Consider the following 15100-nt stretch of genomic DNA (forward strand, 5'->3'; position numbering starts at 1 on the left):
GTTGACTTTGATTTGTGCTATAATTTTTGGGTGAGAATTAATAACAGCTGGTGCATGAATAAAATTGCACAAATAAGCCATCTTGCACAAAGGTCCGCAGCAAGCCGGTCACCATCCTTTACTACTTGACCAATTCTCCCGATGTGCAAAACATGTTCATGCACTCCATGGGCATACTTCTTCTCCCTGTAGACAATATTTAACAACATCTTGCTCTCCCAGTGAAGCCTTGACCAGTGAAGAGGCCAAAATCCTGAGGAAACCAAGATGGAGAAGGCAAGAATGTGAAATGAGGGTTGCTTTGAGGGGTGTGTAAATTTCTAAGAATGAACACACTGGTTTGTTTGTTGGACTGTAATTTTGTTGTCAGTGCACAAAGCAATAGCAGAAAAAAAATAAGGTACCTGCTCACAGTAGTGCCACCAATCCCTCCAGTACACTCACCGACCAACCCCAGCTTGTGATAACCCCAAGATCCACTATATTGATCCACTGTGAAGGATGGTGCAATGCTATTGTACACATGCATAAACCAACTACCCATGCTTAATTTGCGTAGGCAGACTTGTAGTTTGCTTTTGATTTAGGCATACCAAGTGAAGAATTCTTTGCTCTCCCATGTTTCTAATCTGTGGACAACCCATTACTCTAGACATCTTCTCCAAAACACACTTACATTGCTTATTTTCCTTTGTTTCTTCAAGCTAGCAAAAAGACGTATAGTCAGCTTTGTTTCATGCTCCAGCAATGCAGGTATAGATTTGAGGACTGCAGGAAGTCCAACAAATTTCCATCCTCCCCACTTGAGTTCTGAGAGAATGCCATAGAGGCGAGTACTGTGAGTTGGCCAACACTATAGTAGAGTTAATACTATACACAATTGTCAGTAAAGTACTACTATAGTGATAATGTGGATATACTCACAGTTGGCTGCCTCAGTAGAACTAAGGAAAACAACTGTGATGCAACGAGACATACTGCGTTGTGGCTATGCCATTAGTAAGCAACAAAGCGGAAATATTCTAAGTCTATAGTATGGATTGTATATTCTAACACTCCCCTTCAATCCTAGCATAGACCATTAATATGAGTGAATTTATCATGTTTAACTTTTGATAGAGACTTAGTGAATATGTTTGCTATCATGTTGTTTGTAGGACAGAATAGTAGTGTGACTTTGTCATCATCAACTGCTTCTCGGATAAAATGATATCATATGTCTATGTATTTTGTGCAGGGATGTCATTTGTTGTTTTTGGACAGGGCAATTGCTCCTTGGTTGTCACAATAGAGTATTGTGGGTTTGTCTATGGAGGATCTGATTTTGCCGATAAGGCTTCAGAGCCAAAAAAACATCCTTGAGTTCATACATTGCCGCTATATACTCAGCCTCTGTACTCAATAATGCAATTATTGATTGTTTCTTGGCTCCCCATACAATTGGTAGGCCCAAGAAGAATGAAACATGGCCTGAAATAGAGTGTTGGTGATCCTGGGATGCGTGGTCAGTGCCTGTGTAGGAGACAATTGGTTCATTTCCATCAGCTGACTTGAGAGTGAGTTCTCGAGTCCCTTTCAGGTAGCAGATGACTTGTTGTTTGCCCGGATTTTGAGTGAATTGAGCCAGTAGATTCGTGGCAAAAGCCATGTCTGGTTAAGACCCTAGTGTGATCCATGTGGGGCATCCAATAGCCTCTTGAAAGGGTGTGTCACGCATTTCTTTGAATTGCCTTAGTGTAGATGGTGATTGTTCAGTGCTGAGGGATATGCCAGGTTCTAATGGGGTGAGTGCTGGTTTTGTGTCTTTCAGTCCAAAGTGTTCAATCATTGTATCAATGTACGCTTTCTGGGATATTGCTATGGTGTGTAACTTTTATTCTATAGCAAATCCTAGAAGCCACTTGATGTGTCCAAAGTCAGATACCTCAAAGTATCTTGCTATGTTGTGTTTGAACGATTCTATGGCCTGCATTGTGTTTGACGTCATCCCTATGTTGTCAGTAAATACTGACAGTACTGTAGATCCAGTTGACGTGTGGTAATAGAAAACTGCATGGTTGATGGCTGATCGTTTGAATCCGATGTCTCGTAGCATATTCACCAGTGTTTCGCACCATTCATGTCCAGCCTGTTTGAGTCCATAGAGACTCTTTTTTAATTTGCAAAATTTTCGGTTGTTTTCTGGTTTAAGGTATCCTGGTGGAGGCATCATGTACACATTTTTTTTGAGCGTGGTATTTAAATATGCATTTTGTATGTCTATTTGATGGATATGCCATCCCTGGTTGGTGGCATTTGCTAGGATGGCTCTTACTGATGGGAGTTTTGCAACTGCTGCAAATGTTTCAGTGTAGTTAATGCCTTGGCATTGTCTGTTACGATAACACAATTTCCGGACATCTCCTTTCCTTTTTATTCTCCGCTTTAACTTTATACTTTAAGTGCCACACGGCATTTCCCTTTCTCGCGCCGCGTTGCCTTTCTTTTACTTTTAGACTTAACTCTCTCACACAGTGGAGCTGGCCATACGGGCTAGGCCCTATGACATCATCAGCCACTGCCTTCATCAACTGTATAGTACACATGTACAAACAACCTATAGTAGTATATATACCCCAATAGATCCAGGAGACTCCTCAGCGAGTCCTCCTGTTGTATACCAACAAACTCTCTGCAGCTTAAGGGGTAACCACTCCCTCTACATCTTCCTTATAGTGTGTTCTTGTGTGCGCCAGAGTAACTAACTCTGATTGTTACATTAGGACTCGCTCTTTCTACTCTCTCGCACGTGTGTGCAGAAGTCCCATCATTTGGGCACCCGGACTCCAGGGTGAAGGAGATTGGTTAGCGGTTAGGAATATCCCGTATAGCAAATAGGTGCGCTCCTAGCGACGGCCTTGTAGTGCTTTGGGAGAAGAACCCAAAACCTGTGATACGCGGCCCCCAGCGTTAAGGGAAGTACTTAGCTCAGCAGCTGGTGTGGAACCACTGTTGATTAGAACAAAAATACATAACTTCTTTTTCGAATACCTCTGACCAGGCCGGGCACTTGCCTCCGCCAGTCTGGAGAAGGGTTGACAGCTTAACAAGCGGACCACCCCCTGACAACCGTTCGGATATGAATGCGCTACTGCACGCAATGCGTGTGCAGATAGCTGAATTAACCTCGCAGCTCGCCGAGATACAGGCCAACCCCCCTGTAGCAACCCCCTCGGTAGAGAAAAAGTTTAATAAGAAAGTCGAAGTCGTCGCTGACCCTGGCGCCTTCGAAGGAGACAGAGCGCGATTTGCCGAATGGTGGATCAAGCTCCAGATTTGGGTCAAGGCGAACTGGGACGCTTTCGCCGACGATTTTGAGGTAGCCACTGCGGTGCTATCTCGCCTAAAAGGACCTGTGGCGGGTCGATACGCCCAAGTAAGACTCCAGGAATGCTACACTGCGGGTGTGTGGCCCACCTGGGACGATCTCAAAACAGAGATCGAAAAATATTTCAAACCGCAAGCTGAGCGTGACTGGGCGCGTCAGCAAATCCGTTCCTTCAAACAAGGAAACATGAGGACGGATGATTTCGTAACCCGGTTCCTGGCCCTCTCAATCCAAGGGGGTCTTGGCAATGAACACGCAGTGGAACTGCTAGAACGCAATGTGAACCCTCGCATTGCCGAACAGATCTATCTGCAGGATACACGAAGTGACAACTTGGCCCTGGCGGCTGAGGAAGTACGACGAGTCGGTAGAGCCATAGAGCTCTACACCATGCACCAAGGTGGCGGGTCCACCAAACAAAACAACATACCCCAGAGGCGCCCTGGGTCATCAAACCAACATCATAATCACTCTCACGGGTTCAAGCCGTTCGGGCTGCAGCCAGGACAGGGTGCTTCTATGGATATTGGCGCGGTCCAAGGCGGACAAATGCGCAGATTCAAGGGCAACTGTTACAACTGCGGCCAAGAGGGACACATGTCCCGAGACTGTAGAAACGGGGCGCAGGCTGCTCAACAAAAAAATAATCAAGGGCGCCAGGCGCGCCAACTAGAAATCGAGAAGCCGGACGATCGGCTCAACTCTTTGGCCGGTCGTTCTTACGACGAAATCCGGGCCTTCTTCTATGACCAACAGGTCAACGAAATGAAGGCTCAGGGAAAAGAATTCGGGGCTTAGGTCACTTGGGTGCCTTAGCTCCTGGTAAAAATGAAGTAAACCACAACAAAGTGGCCCCTGCTCCGGGGTGTTGCACGAGCAATAACGGAATGACGGGGATGGCTCCCCAATTTGTAAATAAGTTTTTAAATTTGTTATCAGAAGTATGTACTTGTATGAAGAAATGTAACTGCAATATTTATGATACTACCGCTGCACCAGCGTCTCCCTTGGAGCGTGGCCCCGGCGAGACAAACACTAGGGTGCTTGATTCTGGTAAAACAAAAATAGAAAAACATGTGTCATTCAAGATTCCTTCTTCTTCTTCTTCTTCTTCTTCTTCGGAGCCACCCTTTCCCGAAATCCCAAGGCGTGTGTTGATGCGCACGTATTTATTCCAAAAGGAGATCCGTTTAGACGTTGGCGTGGAAAACCTTGCCAGGGGCAAAGTACACTCAACGAGCGCACTGCTTGATTCAGGCGCTAACGGGATCTTCATAGATCAGGTCTGGGCGGAGCAAATTGGACTCCCCCTTGTAAAATTAGAAACATCTATTCCCGTCTATAACGTTGACGGTACGCTTAACGCGGGTGGCTGTATCACACACAAATGTTCTTTTGTGGTCGAATACCAAGGACACAGAGAACGAGTCACTGCCGAGGCTACCCAACTAGGGAAGATTAATTTAATCTTAGGCTGGACCTGGCTATTTAAACACAATCCTGAGATCAACTGGCAGACAGGGGTTGTCACATTGTCACGTTGTCCCCAGGAATGTGTAAACTTGGGTAAACCAAATCATGTCCATCACAATGAGCGTCTCGAAAAATTAAACGCTAGTCACGTTTACGAGCTCAGATCTTTAGAAAAGATCGACGATGATGATGATGAGGTAAAACCTGAGGAAGAGATTAAGAGGCTGGTACCTCCCGAGTACCACGACTTCTGGAAAGTCTTTTCAAAACACAAATCAGAGCGCTTCCCAGAGGCTAAGCCTTGGGACCATGCTATAGATTTGAAAGACACCTTCAAATCAAGGAAGGGACACATGATACCGCTCTCTGCTCCCGAAAGAGACGAGGTATCTAGTTTCATAGACGAACAACTTAGGAAGGGTTACATCAGACCTTCTAAAAGCCCTATGACGTCCCCAGTGTTCTTCATTCCTAAAAAGGATGGTAAAAAGCGAATGATTATGGACTATCGTTACGTGAATGAGCACACGGTTAAAAATGCGTATCCACTACCTTTGATTAGTCAGCTAGTAGACAAATTGGCTGGCGCCAAGATCCTGACAAAGATGGATCTCAGATGGGGGTACAACAATGTACGAATCAAAGAGGAAGATACTTGGAAGGCCGCGTTCACGTGCCACCGAGGATCTTTTGAACCCCTTGTTATGTTCTTTGGGTTGACCAATTCACTGGCGACCTTCCAGAGCATGATGAACGAGATCTTTGCGGATATGGAAAACTGTGTCGTCATTTACATTGACGATTTATTAATATTTACAAAGTCGGACGATGAGGCTGAGCATGACAGGATCGTGCAAGAAGTCCTTCGACGCTTACAGGAACGGGACCTATTTGTTAAACCTGAAAAATGTAATTTTAAAGTGAAGGAAGTAGACTTCCTCGGTATGATCACAGGCCAAAACGGAATCAGGATGAACCCTGAGAAAGTTCAAGCTATTTTGGAATGGCCAGAACCTACTCGCGTCAAAGGAGTTAGGGCCTTCCTAGGCTTAGGTAATTTCTACCGAAGGTTTATTGAAGACTTCGCAAAAATCACAAGACCGTTGAACGATCTCACCAAAAAGGACCTTGTTTGGCATTGGGGCGCCAAAGAACAGGAAGCTTTTGATAAGCTTAAACAGGCATTTACAACAGCGCCCATATTGGCATTCCCTGAATTAGACAAAGAGTTCCGGCTAGAAACCGACTCTTCTGACTTCGCCACTGGGGCTGTTCTATCAATCAAATGCCCTGATGATCTTTGGAGGCCTTGTGCCTATTTATCGCATAGTTTGTCGCCTACAGAGCGTAACTATCAAATATACGACAAGGAGATGCTGGCCATCATTAGAGCTTTAGAGCACTGGCGGCACTACTTAGAAGGTGCTAGGCACCAATTCGAAATTTGGACCGATCATAAGAACCTAGAGTACTTCATGACGGCCCGAGACCTGAACCAGAGACAGGCCCGCTACGCGGTGTACTTGTCAAGGTTTAATTATAAATTAATTCATAAACCAGGAAGCTCAATGGGGAAAGCGGATGCTTTATCTAGAAGAGAGGATCATGCCAACGGCATTGAAGATGACAACAAAGGTGTCACCCTGATAGATCAATCAAGGGTTGCCAATGTTAGAATCGGGCAAGATTCCGACCTCCTGGAAGTCTTCAGGAAAGACATCTCCCCAGAGGAAAAGGCACGCCTTGACGGCAATGAAAACTATTTATGGAAAGACGGGCTCTTTCATTTCAAAAACAAAATCTATGTGCCTGAGTCCGCAAGGATCAAGGCAATAGATAGACATCATGACACTCCAGTGGCTGGGCACCCTGGATGGCAATGAACGATGGAGTTGATCTCCAGAAACTACATGTGGCCGGGCATGGTCAAAAACGTACAGGAATATGTAAAATCCTGTCTGAGATGCGCCATGGCCAAGAATTCCCATCAACCGCCGGCCGGTAAACTCATGCCGAACCCAATACCAGCTGGCCCCTGGCAGGATATATCGGTGGACTTCACGACGGATCTGCCCGAGTCAAACGGGTACGATTCAGTAATGGTGGTAGTAGACCGCTTCTCCAAAGAAGTGGTATTCATACCCACCAACAAAACCATCACCGCCGCCGGTACGGCAGACCTATTTAAGGATTCCGTATGGTCCATCCATGGGTTACCAGAAACGGTAATCTCCGATAGAGGACCGCAATTCGCTAGCGAGTTTACGAAAGAATTGTGCCGGATGCTGGGCATCAAACCTAAATTATCCACGGCGTTCCATCTGCAAACCGATGGACAAACGGAGAGACTCAACCAGGAGTTGAAACAGTATCTCCGGATATTTATTAACGACAGACAGACAGATTGGGCCAAGTGGCTAAAGATAGCCCAGTTTTCTTATAATATTAAACAGTCGTCGGCTACAGGAAAGGCACCATTCGAGGTTACTAGATTGTACCTCCCCAGAATGGGTGTAGAACCTGGCAAAAGCAAAAACGAGGCTGCTGGGAACATGGCAAAAGACATGAAGTCTGTCTTGGACGAAACGCGCAAAGCGCTATTTAAAACTGCGGAGCAGATGAAAGACAGGGCAGAGCGTAGACGCTCTAAGGCCCCTGATTACAAGGTCGGCGACCTGGTCTGGTTAGACACCGACCACTTAAAATTAAAAGACCGGCAGTCTAGAAAACTGACCAAAAAGTGGATTGGCCCTTACCGGATTAAGGAAGTCAAACCTAATGCGGTGGAGCTGGAACTCCCAAAACGAATGAGGGTGGTACCCACGGTTAACATTAGCCGTGTGAAACCCTACAAAGGACCGCTACCGGGACAGCGCGTAGACCGGCCCGGTCCGGTGGTAGTCACCCAGGAAGGTGAAGAAGAGTTCGAAGTCGAACGGGTGGTAGATGCACGCTTGAAGCGTGGAAAATTAGAGTTCCTGGTCCTATGGAAAGGCTATGGAGACGAGGACAGAACGTGGGAACCAGAATCCCATCTGGAAAACTCCCGCGATGCTGTTCGCAAATTTTATTCTAGGAATCCCTCAGCTCCCAGGAAGCTTAGAGGCATGGATTCAAACCTTTTTAATTCCCTCTTTCAACCTATGCCCGAAAATTTTACCACTACCTCCGGAATTTGGTCTCGCCTGGAAGTCGAGCCTTAGAAGGGGGGTAGTGTTACGATAACACAATTTCCGGACATCTCCTTTCCTTTTTATTCTCCGCTTTAACTTTATACTTTAAGTGCCACGCAGCATTTCCCTTTCTCGCGCCGCGTTGCCTTTCTTTTACTTTTAGACTTAACTCTCTCACACAGTGGAGCTGGCCATACGGGCCAGGCCCTATGACATCATCAGCCACTGCCTTCATCAACTGTATAGTACACATGTACAAACAACCTGTAGTAGTATATATACCCCAATAGATCCAGGAGACTCCTCAGCGAGTCCTCCTGTTGTATACCAACAAACTCTCTGCAGCTTAAGGGGTAACCACTCCCTCTACATCTTCCTTATAGTGTGTTCTTGTGTGCGCCAGAGTAACTAACTCTTGGTTGTTACATTGTCCATAGCCATTTGCAACTAGCCTCACCTTGTAGCAGGAGACTTTGCCAAGTTCGTCTTATTTCATCTTGAGGACAAAATGGGACTTGACGATATTGGTGTTCAGCGGTGGGACAATGATTTCCCAGGTGTGTAGTTTCTCAATGACTTTGAGTGCTTGATGGATGAGAGCAAATTCCTTGTCTCCATCATTGTCATCTTGTGTCATTTCACTTTCTTTGTTGTCTGTCCAAACCATGGTTGCTCTTTGTCCACAATTCAATGCCACGTAAACCTGGGGGGTGGTCTGTTATGAGTTTGTCGTTCGGTTGGAGGGTCTTCAGGATTGTTTTGAGGTTGGTTTGGTTTTTGGTTCGCGGATAAGGTTAGTGTTGATTTGTTTGGTGAGTTTGTTCTTGTTTTGTTTTGTTTGTTGTGGTTGTTTTCAGAGTTCTCCCCTTCAAGTATAACATTGCCTGGTAAGTCATCGTTTTCGGGTTTGAAGCAAACTTCTCGCTCGACTGATATGCAATGTTTACTCGGCCAGTATATTTGAAATCCTTTGCTGTTGTTGTTGAAACCAACAAATTTGGCCTCCTCAGCTTTGGGTTCTAGTTTGGGGGAGTGAGTATTTTTTATGTAGACTGTGTATCCAAACTGATGTATATTTGATAGGTTTATCCTTTTTTTGTTCACCATTTTGTACAGCATTTTTTCAGGGAAGGATTTTGTTGGGGGTCAGTTTTTTAGCCATACAGCGTGATTGATTGCTTCGGCCCATATGTGTTTTGGTAGTTTTGCTTCGAACATCATGGCGCGAGTGTTTTCAACTATTGTACAGTTGAGTCGTTTGGCCACGCCATTTTGTTCTGGAGTGTCGTGGATAGTCTCTTTGTGGTGAATACCGAGTTTTGATAGGTAGGTTTTAAACTCCTTTCCTATGTATTCTCCACCACCATCTGATCTCAGCCATTTTATTTTAGCATTTTTGTGCTGTGTAGTGAAGTTTCGTACAAATTCTTGGAAAACTGATAATACTTTGTCCTTTTTTGATAGAAAGTATACTGCCGTTTTGCGAGAGAAGTCATCTGTGAATGATACATAACAAGATTTATTTCCTATTGATTTGGTCTGCATGGGTCCCCCTACATCTGTGTGGATCCGTTCACCATATTTTGTAGCGCATGTGAGGGTTTCTTTTGGGACTGGTGTTCTGGTAATTTTTGCTTTGACGCATGATTCACAGAAATTGTTGTCTGGTGATTTGGTCACTATTAGGCCCTGGATCATATCCTTGGACGTCATATTTTTGATGGCTGAGAAGGCAATATGGCCCATGCATTTATGCATGTATTGTGCTGAAACATATCTTGGTTCTGTTCAAGCCGTGTTTGCATGTTTTTTTGCAGAAACTTGGTACAGCCCGCTTTGTCGATTTGGCTTACAGCAATAAGTGTTACGGCCATTCTTGGTATGTATAGTGCATCTTTCAGGGTTATTTTTGTGCGTTGATTTTTATTTGGGAGATAGATGTCTATGTCGCCCTTCCCGGTTACCTGGAGATCAGCTCCATTGGCTATGCTGATAGAGCGCGGTTGTATTTGAGTAAATCATTTGAATTTTGATTTGTTGGGGCAGAAGTGGAACATGGCCCCGGAGTTTATGATGATATCTGAGTCATGTGAGGATTTTGTGTGGGAGGCAATGTTGGGCATTTCAAATGATGTGAATGCGTAGTTCTTGTCATCAGTGATTTCGTGGGCTGCATTGGCCTGGTCTCTTTTCTTTTGTTGATGTGGGCCTTGCCCTTCTTTTCCTCCGCCTTTTCTCCAGCATTTTTCAGTTGTATGGCCCTTTTGTTTGCAGTTAAGATTGCTACATTTTTTCTTTTGCTTTTGTGGTTTTCCTTTTCCCCTTTTCTTTTGGGCATTTAATGCTGACTCGTTTGGGCCTTTTCCAGTGGTTCTGAAATCTGCTTCCTCTCGGACATATGCAATTATGTCCACTTCCAACGAGTTAGGGACCAAGGTTTGTGGAAGGGTCTAGCGCACAAGCTAAGCCAATTCCCATCTTGTCCTCTACACTCCATTACTCCGCCCTTGTACTCTGCAGCTCCGTACTTCAAAGAGGCCACGGTTCTGACAAGGGGAAAGAGCAAGATACTCTATAAGTGAGCAAGCTACATGTCTTTTATATCTAATCTGCTAGTCTGTGGCATGCCCAGAGCCTGTGAAACCGTCACATACCCATACCCAATATTCTTAGTGGACAAGGTAGACCAGGCAATGTCCAGCGCCTGGCCCTGCCTCGGGTTATCAGGTGCCTTTTTTGGTGCATTGAGATCATAGTTGACTTTAACGTTGCTGCCATTATTAGCGTTGCTGCTGTAGTAGTGCAAAATAAGGAAAGGAAGGCCATAGAAATTATGATGATTTGACAAACACCACTACTTGGCGTTAAAGGATGCAGGATCCTGGGAATGAGTATAAGCATGATGATATGTCCGTTTGGCGAGCTGAGGAGGCAACAGCTCAAACAGGGGGAGGAATCATTGATATTATAAGAGAAGTGGGCTATCTTTAGCCACTTGGCCCAATCCGTCTGTCTGTCATTAATAAATATACGGAGGTATTGCTTCAACTCCTGGTTGAGTCTCTCCGTTTGTCCATCGGTCTGCAGATGGAACACCGTTGATAACTTAGGTTTGATGCCCAGCATCCGGCATAATTCTTTCGTAAATTTGCTAGCAAATTGAGGTCCTCTATCGGAGATAACCGTTTCTGGTAACCCATGGATAGACCATACAAAATCTTTAAATAAATCTGCTGTACCCGCAGCGGTAATGGTTTTATTGGTGGGTATGAATACCACTTCTTTGGAGAAGCGATCCACTACCACCATTACTGAATCATACCCATTTGATTTGGGCAGATGCATCGTAAAGTCAACCGATATATCCTGCCAGGGACCAGCTGGTATTGGATTCGGCATAAGTTTACCGGCCGGCGGTTGGTGAGAATTCTTAGCCATGGCACACTTCAGACAGGATTTTACATATTCCTGTACATCTTTGACCATGCCAGGCCACATATAATTTCTGGAGATCAACTCCATTGTTTGTTGCCACCCAGGGTGCCCAGCCACTGGAGTATTGTGATGTCTATCTATTGCCTTGATCCTTGCGGACTCAGGCACATAGATTTTGTCTTTAAAATGGAAAAGCCCGTCTTCCCATAAATAGTTTTCATTGCCATCAAGGTGCGCCTTCTCTTCTAAGGAGATGTCTTTCTTGAAGACTTCCAGAAGATTGGAATCCTGTCCAATTCTAACATTGGCAACCCTTGATTGGTCTATCAAGGTAACACCTTTGTTGTCATCTTCAATGCCGTTGGCATGATCCTCTCTTCTGGACAAAGTGTCCGCTTTCCCCATAGAGCTTCCAGGCTTATGAATTAATTTATAATTAAACCTTGACAAGTATACCGTGTAGTGGGCCTGTCTTCAGTTCAAGTCTCGGGCCGTCATGAAGTACTCTAGGTTCTTATGATCAGTCCAAATTTCAAATTGGTGTCTAGCACCTTCTAAGTAGTGCCGCCAGTGCTCTAGAGCTCTAATGATGGCCAGCATCTCCTTATCATATATTTGATAGTTGCGCTCTGTAGGCGACAAACTATGCGATAAATAGGCACAAGGCCTCCAAATATCGTCAGGGCATTTAATCAATAGAACAGCCCCAGTAGCAAAATCAGAAGAGTCGGTTTCTAGCCGGAACTCTTTGTCTAATTCTGGAAATGCTAATATGGGCGCCGTTGTAAACACCTGTTTAAGCTTATCGAAAGCTTCTTGTTCCTTGGCGCCCCAGTGCAAAACAATGTCCTTTTTAGTGAGATTGTTCAACAGTCTTGTGATTTTTGCGAAGTTTTCAATAAACCTTCGGTAGAAATTGTCTAAGCCAAGGAAGGCCCTAACTCCTTTGACGCAAGTAGGTCCTGGCCAGTCCAATATAGCTTGAACTTTCTCAGGATCCATCCTGATTCCATTCTGGCCTATGATCATACCAAGGAAGTCTACTTCCTTCACTTTAAAATTACATTTTTCAGGTTTGACAAATAGGTCCCGTTCCTGTAAGCGTTAAAGGACTTCTTGCATGGTCCTATCATGCTCAGCCTCATCGTCCAACTTTGTAAATATTAACAAATTGTCAATGTAAATGACGACACAGTTTTCCATATCCGCAAAGATCTTGTTCATCATGTTCTGGAAGGTCGCCGGTGAGTTGGTCAACCCAAAAAACATAACAAGGGGTTCAAAGGATCCTCGGTGGCACGTGAACGCGGCCTTCCAAGAGTCAGTTTCTTTGATTTGTACATTATTGTACCCCCATCTGAGATCCATCTTTGTCAAGATCTTGGCACCAGCCAATTTGTCTACTAGCTGACTGATCAAAGGTAGTGGATACGCATTTTTAACTGTGTGCTCATTTACGTAACAATAGTCCATAATCATACGCTTCTTACCATCCTTTTTAGGAATGAAGAACACTGGGGACGTCATAGGGCTTTTAGAAGGTCTGATGTAACCCTTCTTAAGCTGTTCATCTATGAAACTTGATACCTCATCTCTTTCTGGAGCAGAGAGTGGTATCATGTGTCCTTTTCTCGGTTTGAAGGTGTCCTTCAAATCTATAACATGGTCCCAAGGCTTAGCCTCTGGGAAGTGCTCTGATTTATGTTTTGAAAAGACTTTCCAGAAGTCGTGGTACTCGGGAGGTACCAGCCTCTTAATCTCTTCTTCGGGTTTTACCTCATCATCGTCATTGTCAATCTTTTCTAAAGATCTGAGCTCATAAACGTGACCAGCGTTTATCTTCTCAAGACGCTCATTGTGACGGACATGATTCGGTTTACCCAAGTTTACACACTCCTGAGGGCAATGTGACAATGTGACAACCCCTGTCTGCCAGTCGATCTCAGGATTGTGTTTAAATAGCCAGGTCCAGCCTAAGATTAAATTAATCTTCCCTAGTTGGGTAGCTTTGGCAGTGACTCGTTCTCTGTGTCCTTGGTATTCGACCACAAAAGAACATTTGTGTGTGATACAGCCACCCGCGTTAAGCGTACCGTCAACGTTATAGACGGGAATAGATACATCTAATTTTACAAGGGGGAGTCCAATTTGCTCCGCCCAGACCTGATCTATGAAAATTTTGTTAGCGTCTGAATCAAGCAGTGCGCTGGTTGGGTGTACTATGCCCCGGGCAAGATTTTCCACACCAACATCTAAACAGATCTCCTTTTGGAATAAATACGTGCGCATCAACACATGCCTTGGGATTTTGGGAAAGGGTGGCTCCAACAAAGAAGAAGAGGTATCAAAAGTTACATGTTTTTCTGTTTTATTTTTACCAGAATCAAGCACCCTATTGTTTGTCTCGCCGGGGCCACACTCCAAGGGAGACGCTGGTGCAGCGGTAGTATTATAAATATTACATTCACAGTGCTTCATATAAGTACATACTTCAGATGACAAATTTAGAAATCTATTTACAAATTGGGGAGCCATCCCCGTCTTTCCTTTATTGCTTGTGCAACACCCCGGAGCAGGGGCCACCTTGTTGTGGTTTACTACGTTGTTCATAGGAGCAAAGGCACCCAAGTGACCTAAGCTCCGAACTCTTTTCCCTGAGCCTTCATTTCAGCAGCCTGCTGATCGTAGAAAAAGGCCCAGATTTCATCGTACGAACGACCGGCCAGAGTCTGGAGCCAATTGTCTGGTTTTTCGGATTCTAATTGGCGCGCCTGGCGCCCTTGGTTATTTTTTGTTGGGCAGCCTGCACCCCGTTTCTGCAATCCCGGGACATGTGTCCCTCTTGGCCGCAAATATAGCAGTTCCCTTTGAATCTGCGCATCTGTCCTCCTTGGACCGCGCCAATATCCATAGGGGCTCCCTGCCCTGGTTGCAGCCCGAACAGCTTGAACCCGTGAGAATGATTATGTTGGTTTGATGACCCAGGGCGCCTCTGGGGTGTGTTGTTTTTGGTGGTCTCGCCACCTTGGTGCATTTTGTAGAGCTCTATGGCCCTACCTATTTTTCGAACCTCCTCTGCTGCTTGAGAGAGGTTCTCGTTTCTCATATCCTGCAGATAAAGCTGTTCTGCAATGTGGGGGTTCACATTGCGTTCCAGCAGCTCTACTGCATGTTCATAACCAAGGCCCCCTTGGATGGAGAGGGCCAGGAACTGGGTTACAAAATCATCCGTCCTCATGTTGCCTTGTTTGAAGGAACAGATTTGCTGACGCGCCCAGTTGCGCTCAGCTTGCGGTTTGAAATATTTTTTGATCTCTACTTCGAGATCGTCCCAGGTGGGCCACACTCCCGCAGTGTAGCACTCCTGAAGTCTTACTTGGGCGTATCAACCCACCACAGGTCCTTTTAGTCGAGATAGCACTGCAGTGGCTACCTCAAAGTCATCGGCAAATGTGTCCTAGTTTGCCTTAACCCAAATCTGGAGTTTGATCCACCATTCGGCAAATTGCGCTCTGTTTCCTTCAAAGGTGCCAGGGTCAGCGACGACTTCAACTTTCTTGTTGAACTTTTTCTCTACCGAGGGGGTTGCCGCAGGGGGGTTTGCCTGCAGCTCGGCAAGTTGAGTGGTCAACGCCTGAATCTGCGCACGCAT

General features: G+C 45.3%; 1 protein-coding gene across 1 annotated transcript; it reads right to left on the minus strand.

The window, feature by feature from the left end:
• Nucleotides 1-14081: 14081 nt before the first annotated feature.
• Nucleotides 14082-15100, minus strand: SERLADRAFT_431948 (uncharacterized protein; the record flags this gene model as incomplete). The annotated part of the gene is made up of 3 exons (XM_007312230.1): nucleotides 14082-14219; nucleotides 14258-14812; nucleotides 14921-15100. 3 exons carry the CDS (start codon nucleotides 15098-15100, stop codon nucleotides 14082-14084), a joined length of 873 nt encoding a protein of 290 aa, XP_007312292.1.

Source organism: Serpula lacrymans (genome assembly GCF_000218685.1).
Source record: "Serpula lacrymans var. lacrymans S7.9 unplaced genomic scaffold SERLAscaffold_1, whole genome shotgun sequence".
Lineage (NCBI taxonomy): Eukaryota > Fungi > Basidiomycota > Agaricomycetes > Boletales > Serpulaceae > Serpula > Serpula lacrymans.